We start from the raw sequence: 10451 nt of genomic DNA on the forward strand, positions 1-10451 counted from the left end.
ACGGGGTGAGATCTTGCGTGGAGCCCCAGATTGAGGGAGATTATCAGTGGTCTTGTATGTCTTCCATTTCCTAATAATTGCTCCCATAGTTGATTTCTTCAAACCAAGCTGCTTACCTATTGCAGATTCAGTCTTCCCAGCCGGGTGCAGGTCTACAATTTTGTTTCTGGTGTCCTTTGACAGCTCTTTGGTGTCCTTTGACAGCTCTTTGGTCTTGGCCATAGTGGAGTTTGGAGTGTGACTGTTTGAGGTTGTGGACAGGTGTCTTTTATACTGATAACAAGTTCAAACAGGTGCCATTAATACAGGTAACGAGTGAAGGACAGAGGAGCCTCTTTAAGAAGAAGTTACAGGTCTGTGAGAGCCAGAAATCTTGCTTGTTTGTAGGTGACCAAATACTTATTTTCCACTATAATTTGCAAATAAATTCATTAAAAATCCTACAATGTGATTTTCTGGATTTTGTTTTCTAATTTTGTCTGTCATAGTTGAAGTGTACCTATGATGAAAATTTACAGGCCTCTCATCTTTTTAAGTGGGAGAACTTGCACAATTGGTGGCTGACTAAATACTTTTTTGTCTGTCTGTCTGTCTGTCTGTCTGTCTGTCTGTCTGTCTGTCTGTCTGAGACTGAGACAGACAGACAGACAGACAGACAGACAGAGGGGGGGGGGCGGGGGGGGGGGCGTAGTAGGGGTTAGTATGGTTGGCTGACCATATGTCTGCGGTTCTGTGGTGAATGAGGATCTGGCGGTGTTGTTAAATCCCTGAGAAATGTTCATTTTGGATCCCACTCTTTGCTTACATACCTTATGCACACCCACCCTCCCTCCCTCATTTCCAATGTTCCCATTCCCTTTCCTTTTCCATTATGTATTTCATAATCTTAATGGAATTTAAAACGAAATAAGACAAAACAAAAACAGTTCTTCAATGTACCCATCATGTTTGTATAGTGCAAATGCAATGGAGGCTTACTCTCCAGTCATCACCACACTTCACACACATATGGAAATCTTTAAGGTCTATAGGAGAGAGGGAAAGGTTGGTCAGGTAGGCTACCAACACAAAATCCAGACTATATGGAGGAAGGGCACTAGTCTTGCTAACACCAGCCTCTCTAGCATGCTGTTTAGTCACGTGAGCTGCGCGTCAGCCAGGCTAGAAGGGCACCAGGCAGGTGTCTCATTTTCACCTGCAGAACACCTGAAGTAAATCTTTCTGCATTGTATTGGGCTGGTCTTCTCAGTCTATGCTGACAGGCATTTTAATACAGCGTACTGGAACAAGGACGTCTGGCGGGGAAAGGATGTCCAGTTCACAGTGTGATGCCTAAACCACTTTTCACCCCACCCTCACAATCAGTGGACAGTCTGCTACCTCACTGGGTTCTCTGAAAGTCGCATTGCCCTTGCTTGTGGACTCCTTGATCTACTTTGTATTTCTATGACATGCCAAGCGGTCTCGACTCCCGTGGGACCAACCTAGATCATCACTTGGATTACACGAGCCGTATATCGCCTACCCCTTCCCCGCTGCTACTCCACTCATGCCCCACACCCACTCTCTAAATACAGACTTTCCGTGACACTGGGAATGGATGTTTCCCTGAACGACTATAACTGAGCAATTAACATAGATTATCGGAAAAAAGAAAAGTAATAAAGCCTACAGAAGAAATTAAAGAAGACAAGGGAAACTAATGGACAATGGGAATAATTAAGCCTATTTTAAATGTTTCTTATATAAACATTGTAGACCTAGTTTTAGAAACAGATCAAGTAAAAAAAAAGGCAAACCTGCGAACAGTTCTATTTTGCCCAACATCTGTCATGATTTCGGCGAATTGAGGTGTTGGACAAACGGGACATACCCTGCGCGTATTCACTCACATTTTGGCTATACGATACCAGAGAAAACCCATTCCCCTCCGCCAGCATCCTAACTGATGTGCCCGGAGTGCTCTGCTGATGCCCGCAGGAATTGTTGCATTCCCACAATCCTTTCTCCAACAAACGGATTACAGACAGTAGCAGTTGAGAGATTCTGACGGTGCCCGAATTTCCTTGGCAAGGGTAACTGAGCGGGATGAGAGATGAGTTACCTCCTCTCTACACTGGTGGTGTTGTAAGTTAAATGTGCAGTAACACTTGATGCGCAGTAACCCTTGATGCGCAACCTACGATTTTCTGGAGTGAAACGAGTGCAAGTATCCCGTGTTACATGAATGGTGTGTGTTTGTGTCTGTGCACATGTGTTTCTCTTCATGCATGCTCGGACTATCATTCCAGCACCAGTTAACAGTTAGACACGTCAGAAAGGGTCCACGTTCTCCTTTAGACATTTGATTAATGAAAAAACATTTATCTGGACAGCTAACTATGGTATAGAAATTGCATATGCATGCTTCTGTTTTTCCAATACCATGTGGTGGTGGAATCTTGTGTTTTTTTATCTGTGCAATTCCTCTGAGGCTGTTCCACATGGTCATACAGTTTATAAAACTATCATGTCAGCACCTGCAGCATTGCTCCTCCGGTCACTCAACCATGTCCCATAACCTCTTTTTATTCTCCCCAGACTGAAAGACCATTTGTCACTGACAAAGGGTCTGCTAACAGGTTATGGATTAACAAGTGGACTACAGTATGACTGTACCTTATTAGTGCCTTTGATTGGGTGTTTGACAGGATTGTGATTAGTTAAGTGGATAATCAGTAACTACCGCTTCCCCAAATGGGGCATCCATCCGCTATAACCAAGCATAAAGCAATTCTATCAGACTTGTTAACGGATCTTCCATTTACTGTTAAAAGTTACCCCGTTTCCCTCTGTAAAGTGTCCCTGTCAATCCCATTTTAGTCATGTATCTCTCAAACTTATTCTCCACTTCTCAAACAGAGAAGAGGTCAGGTTTGTAGAGGTAACACAGAGATAGAACAGAAGTAGACGAGGAGCAGAAGTGGAGCAGCAGACATCTGTGTGCAGTTTCCACCAGCTGTAGGCTGTGTTCCAGGCATCTGGACAGCACAGTAGGTATAGGGGTCTCCTAATGAGCACACAGCCAGACGGTACTGGGAAGCTGAAACAACATTCTACTGGTAACGTTTCTCCTGCTCTCCCCCCTCTTTATTTAAGATGGAGTTCAGCATTGTAATGCAATCTATGTATCTATGCATGTGCTGTGTATGCCGGAGAGGGATAAGAACTTGAAGTGCTTAGATAGATTGCTGGATGGATTTGTGAATATTGATATACTGTTAGCTCGCCATAGATATGAGCTGAGCTCAGCAGCTGTCCCTGGAGAGCGACAACGTGGCCACTGTCTCTTGATGTGAGGTTTTGATCTAAAAAAGTACATTTTTTGGAGGCATAGAGACTCGTTTAAAATTGTTGGTGGAGGCAGAAAAGAGGCAGGGACATGGCAGCCAGACAGCTTTTCTATTCTTTTGGGATGAAAAATACCACATGTAATCTCAAGGCAGATCCATTCTCCCCTTCTCTCAGATCTGTCCAGGCTTTACTGGTGGTCTGCAGCCACCTGCAGGTAAATGTGTGTATAGAATTGTATCCATTTAGTTTTTTTATATCCAATTCTGGATAAAGTCTCTCATTCTAACCACATGCCTGTTTGTTTTGTGGTGGTACAGGTCTTAGCTGTGGACAATGTTAATTTCAGCGTATACGTGGAGAATCAGACACGAGGTCGAGACGCCATGAGTCGCCGGCAGCACAGAGTGTACCAGCTCTACAGCAGGACAAGTGGCAAACACCTGCAGGTGATGGGGAGGAGAATCAGTGCCAAGGGAGACGATGGGGATAAATATGGTAAGATATAATAGTTTTGAAAAAAGGGTTCTTCGGCGGTCCCCATAGGAGTAGTTCCACGTAGAACCCTCTGTGGAAAGAGTTCTACATGAACCCAAAAAGGTTCTACCTGGAACCAAAAAGGGTTATTCTAAGGGTTATCCTATGTGGACAGCCGAAGAATCCTTTTAGGTTCTAGATAGCACCTTTTTTTTCTCCTATGAGTGTACTTCCTATTAACATATTTCACATTCACATGAATATACAGAACACTCCAATACAAATCAGAATCAGCTAGAACCAAACAGTAATTCCCTGTATGTTATCGTACCTACAGTACATGGCCCTTAAATTCATAAACTATCAAATGGACAGACAAGCCCTTTGGCTACTGATGACAGCACGGAAAGTGGTACCGGAGCGCCATGTCTAGGTCCAAGAAGCTCCTAAACAGCTTCTACCCCCAAGCCATAAGACTCCTGAACAGCTAATCAAATGGTTACCCAGACTACTTGCATTGCCCCCCCCCCCCCTCCTCTTCTATGCTGCTGCTACTGCTGTTATTATCTATGCATAGTCACTTTAATAACTCTACCTACATGTACATATTACCTCAATTACCTCCTGCACATAGACTCTGTTCCCGGTACCCCTGTATATAGTCTCCACATAGACTCTGTTCCCGGTACCCCTGTATATAGTCTCCACATAGACTCTGTTCCCGGTACCCCTGTATATAGTCTCCACATAGACTCTGTTCCCGGTACCCCTGTATATAGTCTCCACATAGACTCTGTTCCCGGTACCCCTGTATATAGTCTCCACATAGACTCTGTTCCCGGTACCCCCTGTATATAGTCTCCACATAGACTCTGTTCCCGGTACCCCTGTATATAGTCTCCACATAGACTCTGTTCCCGGTACCCCTGTATATAGTCTCCACATAGACTCTGTTCCCGGTACCCCTGTATATAGTCTCCACATAGACTCTGTTCCCGGTACCCCTGTATATAGTCTCCACATAGACTCTGTTCCCGGTACCCCCTGTATATAGTCTCCACATAGACTCTGTTCCCGGTACCCCCTGTATATAGTCTCCACATAGACTCTGTTCCCGGTACCCCCTGTATATAGTCTCCACATAGACTCTGTTCCCGGTACCCCCTGTATATAGTCTCCACATAGACTCTGTTCCCGGTACCCCCTGTATATAGTCTCCACATAGACTCTGTTCCCGGTACCCCCTGTATATAGTCTCCACATAGACTCTGTTCCCGGTACCCCCTGTATATAGTCTCCACATAGACTCTGTTCCCGGTACCCCTGTATATAGTCTCCACATAGACTCTGTTCCCGGTACCCCCTGTATATAGTCTCCACATAGACTCTGTTCCCGGTACCCCTGTATATAGTCTCCACATAGACTCTGTTCCCGGTACCCCTGTATATAGTCTCCACATAGACTCTGTTCCCGGTACCCCTGTATATAGTCTCCACATAGACTCTGTTCCCGGTACCCCCTGTATATAGTCTCCACATAGACTCTGTTCCCGGTACCCCTGTATATAGTCTCCACATAGACTCTGTTCCCGGTACCCCTGTATATAGTCTCCACATAGACTCTGTTCCCGGTACCCCTGTATATAGTCTCCACATAGACTCTGTTCCCGGTACCCCTGTATATAGTCTCCACATAGACTCTGTTCCCGGTACTCCTGAATATAGTCTCCACATAGACTCTGTTCCCGGTACCCCCTGTATATAGTCTCCACATAGACTCTGTTCCCGGTACCCCCTGTATATAGTCTCCACATAGACTCTGTTCCCGGTACCCCCTGTATATAGTCTCCACATAGACTCTGTTCCCGGTACCCCTGTATATAGTCTCCACATAGACTCTGTTCCCGGTACCCCTGTATATAGTCTCCACATAGACTCTGTTCCCGGTACCCCTGTATATAGTCTCCACATAGACTCTGTTCCCGGTACCCCTGTATATAGTCTCCACATAGACTCTGTTCCCGGTACTCCTGAATATAGTCTCCACATAGACTCTGTTCCCGGTACCCCTGTATATAGTCTCCACCCCTGTATATAGTCTCCACATAGACTCTGTTCCCGGTACCCCCTGTATATAGTCTCCACATAGACTCTGTTCCCGGTACCCCTGTATATAGTCTCCACATAGACTCTGTTCCCGGTACCCCCTGTATATAGTCTCCAGATAGACTCTGTTCCCGGTACCCCTGTATATAGTTTCCACATAGACTCTGTTCCCGGTACCCCTGTATATAGTCTCCACATAGACTCTGTTCCCGGTACCCCTGTATATAGTCTCCACATAGACTCTGTTCCCGGTACCCCTGTATATAGTCTCCACATAGACTCTGTTCCCGGTACCCCTGTATATAGTCTCCACATAGACTCTGTTCCCGGTACCCCTGTATATAGTCTCCACATAGACTCTGTTCCCGGTACTCCTGAATATAGTCTCCACATAGACTCTGTTCCCGGTACCCCCTGTATATAGTCTCCACATAGACTCTGTTCCCGGTACCCCCTGTATATAGTCTCCACATAGACTCTGTTCCCGGTACCCCCTGTATATAGTCTCCACATAGACTCTGTTCCCGGTACCCCCTGTATATAGTCTCCACATAGACTCTGTTCCCGGTACCCCTGTATATAGTCTCCACATAGACTCTGTTCCCGGTACCCCTGTATATAGTCTCCACATAGACTCTGTTCCCGGTACCCCTGTATATAGTCTCCACATAGACTCTGTTCCCGGTACCCCTGTATATAGTCTCCACATAGACTCTGTTCCCGGTACTCCTGAATATAGTCTCCACATAGACTCTGTTCCCGGTACCCCCTGTATATAGTCTCCACATAGACTCTGTTCCCGGTACCCCCTGTATATAGTCTCCACATAGACTCTGTTCCCGGTACCCCCTGTATATAGTCTCCACATAGACTCTGTTCCCGGTACCCCCTGTATATAGTCTCCACATAGACTCTGTTCCCGGTACCCCCTGTATATAGTCTCCACATAGACTCTGTTCCCGGTACCCCCTGTATATAGTCTCCACATAGACTCTGTTCCCGGTACCCCCTGTATATAGTCTCCACATAGACTCTGTTCCCGGTACCCCCTGTATATAGTCTCCACATAGACTCTGTTCCCGGTACCCCCTGTATATAGTCTCCACATAGACTCTGTTCCCGGTACCCCCTGTATATAGTCTCCACATAGACTCTGTTCCCGGTACCCCCTGTATATAGTCTCCACATAGACTCTGTTCCCGGTACCCCCTGTATATAGTCTCCACATAGACTCTGTTCCCGGTACCCCCTGTATATAGTCTCCACATAGACTCTGTTCCCGGTACCCCTGTATATAGTCTCCACATAGACTCTGTTCCCGGTACCCCTGTATATAGTCTCCACATAGACTCTGTTCCCGGTACCCCCTGTATATAGCCCCACAGTATTTGTTTAACACTGCTTTTTAATTATTTGTTATTCTTATCTCTTACTTTTGTTTTTGTTGGTATTTTCTTAAAACTGCATTGTTGGTTAAGGGCTTGTAAGTAAGCATTTCACTGTAAGGTGAAATGTGTTGTATTCGGCACATGTGACAAATACAATTTTATTTGATTTGATTAACAGACCCTAACATGAGAAATAGAAAGAGGAAAAAGATGGAGCAGCAGTTTCTGTGTGTTAGACTCAGTCCCACTTTACGCCATTGATAAGGTCCTTGGTTTTCCATTTACCCTGCTTTGTTGCTTTGTTGGAGGGGGATCTAGGGGGTTTGGGGTAGGTAGTGAGAGGGCGATAGAGAAGGAATGTATGTTATTGATTGAGTTTGACCTCCGCATTATGTTGTTGGGCTACGTCAATGATCTAATTGCATTTAACAATCCCCCCTACAATCTGTCTTTTTGGGCCTCTGTTTCCTTACAAGCCCAGCTTGTTGTGGAGGCTGATACCTTTGGAAGTCAGGTGAGAATCCGTGGTAAAGAAACCAACTTCTACCTGTGCATGAACCGTCGAGGCAAGCTTGTGGGGAAGGTGAGACAAACACCATTTTTATTCTGACTCTTGCTATACTTTCCTTTCAATGTGGAGTTTAACCTGCAGTTATTCTCTTTCATCTTGTATTGACATGAGCATGTGTGTGTGTCTCCTAGAAGGCTAGTAATCGCAGTGCAGACTGTGTCTTCATTGAGATGGTATTGGAGAACCACTACACAGCTCTGAGGTCAGCATGCTATACGGGATGGTATGTGGGATTCACCAAGAGGGGACGCCCCAGGAGAGGCCCTCAGACACTGCCCAACCAGCAGGACGTTCACTTCATGAAGCGCCTGCCCCCCGGGGAGCAACCCGACCTGCAGCCCTTCCGCTTTACCAGTCAGCAAGAGGAAAAAGAGAGTGAGAGGGACCCGACCAACAGCAACTACAGCACCTAGATAGTCAACTGTCCTTCCCCCAGTGAATAGAATGTGAGTTTGCTTGGCTGAGCCCAGGAAAATAGCTTTTTGGTGTATCCCGAATATACATCAAAAGACTTGAAATTAAACAATCTGACCACGTCATCAGTGGTTGGTGCTGTGATGTTGTTTCAAAGTCCGTTGAATTACAATTTACAGTGCCAACCATTCTAGTTAGGCTACAGAAGATAGCTAAAGTCACTGTTTGCTACCACAGGGGTTAAAGATGTGCTACCAAAGACGACTGAACCAGAGTTCAATACCAAATATTCATGTTTTGAACATCATAATGATGACGAAAACCATAACATTCATGTTTTGAACATCCCAAAGATGACTGGTCAACCTTTCAGTAACAAACATCCGAACCACCAAAGATGACTGGACTATAATGTGTAGCCAACACAGAGGGTCAGTCATGGTTTCCCAAGACATTTCTTGTATGTTTCTCTTCATATTTGATTCAGGAGCTACTGTTGCTGCCTATTCACTCAATACAGAAAGCTGCTGTAACGTAGTAATTACAATATCTTCAGCTTGACTCATTGGAAAATATTTAACAAGAAATTGAGAAATTATATAATGGATTTTTATTACAATCGTTATCACAATTATTTTTTCAACTTGATGGTATGACAGCTGTTTTAGACCAATGGTATTGCCTTAATTGAATACATACACTGAGTGTACAAAACATTAGGAACACCTTCCTAATATTGAGTTGCACTCCCCTTTGCCCTCAGAACAGCCTCAATTCATCGGGGCATGGACTTCACAAGGTATCGAATTCGTTCCACAGAGATGCTGGCTAATGTTGACTCCAATGCTTCCCACAGTTGTGTCAATTTGGCTGGATGTCATTTGGGTGGTGGACCATTCTTGATAGACACAGGAAACTGTTGAGCGTGAAAAACCGAGCAGCGTTGTAGTTCTTGACACACATACACAATCCATGTCTCAAGGCCTAAAAATCCTTATTAAATCAGTCTCCTCCCCTTCATCTACACCAATGGAAGTGGATTTAACAAGTGACATCAATAAGGGATCAAAGCTTTCACCTGGTCAGTCTATGTCAGGGATGGTCAACTTTGATGGGGGTGGGGGCCACAAACAAACAGATCTCATCATGAGGGGCCGCAGTGGCTTGTGGATCTGCGTACCCACATCCATACACCCCAGCTTGCGAGCAAGACATTTTAGTGGCCCACCTCATGACAAAGAAAACATTTGACGTTTACAAATGTATTTCCTGCAATTCTACACATTTTACCATGAGGCAGAGAATATTTAGCAATTTCATAACTCATTTCATGCAAGTCTACTCATTTTGTCATGGGGCGGAGGCAAATGTTTGCAGTTAATTACATCTGATAAGCAATAGGCCCGACCCCGGTCAGTAGTTCGACCATGCTTACTAGTTTAGATGGGTTAGTCTAGCTGCCAGCAATCTAAAAACATTTAGCTGATGTGGGCTAATTGAGTGACTGCTGATGCACAACCAAATTTCTCAATTGCACCTTGTATATTCTATTATTATAACTCTCAACAGTAAGTGGAGACCCCGACCTGAGTACCCCCCAAAAATAATTGAAATTGGTCCGTGGACAACTCATAACCTAGACATTGCTGACACCATGCTCAGAGTCATTGCTGCTGTGTTTCATACAAATAAAAAAACGTGTACAAGTTCCATTTGGTGGTCACTGGGAGCATCTGCACGGAACACAGAATATGTGCCAAACCACAGGATTAAGTCAATTGATTCTTCCTTTGGAAAATGAGCTGAGCCTATGGAGACTTTCTCGGATGGGATGCACCTGCCAATACATAGAATCAATGGTGATTAGGTTAATACAACTACTAAAGTCTTGAGTTGATAAATGGGAAACGAGCTTCAACAGAGAGTACCTATACACTAACATATTAGTGTTATAGATGTATCTACTTGTGAGCAGTGCAGCCTTCCATAACTGGATGGTGGCCTCATTGAGGGCCACACCCATAATCATGATCATTTCCTGCAGCTGGGACTCTCACAGGCGTGTGCCCTGTAGCAAATATGGTGGATAAATGAAGATGTTGTATAAATGATCACGGTTCGTGTCTGTGTAAGTGAGCGTTCCCTCGCTCATAGTTCCTTCATAA

The 10451-nt window shown here is 44.8% G+C and overlaps 1 protein-coding gene across 2 annotated transcripts; it reads left to right on the forward strand.

Moving 5' to 3' along the window:
- Window positions 1-1366: 1366 nt before the first annotated feature.
- On the forward strand, window positions 1367-9992 carry LOC110536821 (fibroblast growth factor 18). Of its 2 annotated transcripts, XM_090192047.1 has the most exons (5): window positions 1367-2127; window positions 3508-3547; window positions 3651-3828; window positions 7778-7884; window positions 8004-9992. In XM_090192047.1, exons 1-5 carry the CDS (start codon window positions 2096-2098, stop codon window positions 8283-8285), a joined length of 639 nt encoding a protein of 212 aa, XP_090048173.1. In that variant the 5' UTR covers window positions 1367-2095; the 3' UTR covers window positions 8286-9992. The 2 variants fall into 2 exon arrangements, with proteins under 2 accessions (XP_090048173.1, XP_090048172.1); XM_090192046.1 differs by lacking the exon at window positions 1367-2127 and having other exon boundaries at window positions 3350-3547.
- The last annotated feature ends 459 nt before the right edge of the window (window positions 9993-10451 follow it).

This window comes from Oncorhynchus mykiss, chromosome 12 (assembly GCF_057628025.1).
Source record: "Oncorhynchus mykiss isolate SJ-2025 chromosome 12, ASM5762802v1, whole genome shotgun sequence".
In the NCBI taxonomy this organism is placed as follows: Eukaryota; Metazoa; Chordata; class Actinopteri; order Salmoniformes; family Salmonidae; genus Oncorhynchus; species Oncorhynchus mykiss.

Excerpts from the sequence above, each read along its gene's own strand:
- LOC110536821 (XM_090192046.1), top strand. The coding sequence starts at position 3,422 with ATGGCAGCCAGACAGCTTTTCTATTCTTTTGGGATGAAAAATACCACA. Across the intron at positions 3,548-3,650 it reads TGGTCTGCAGCCACCTGCAG|GTCTTAGCTGTGGACAATGT; the intron begins GTAAATGTGTGT and ends GTGGTGGTACAG. Across the intron at positions 3,829-7,777 it reads AGACGATGGGGATAAATATG|CCCAGCTTGTTGTGGAGGCT; the intron begins GTAAGATATAAT and ends TTTCCTTACAAG.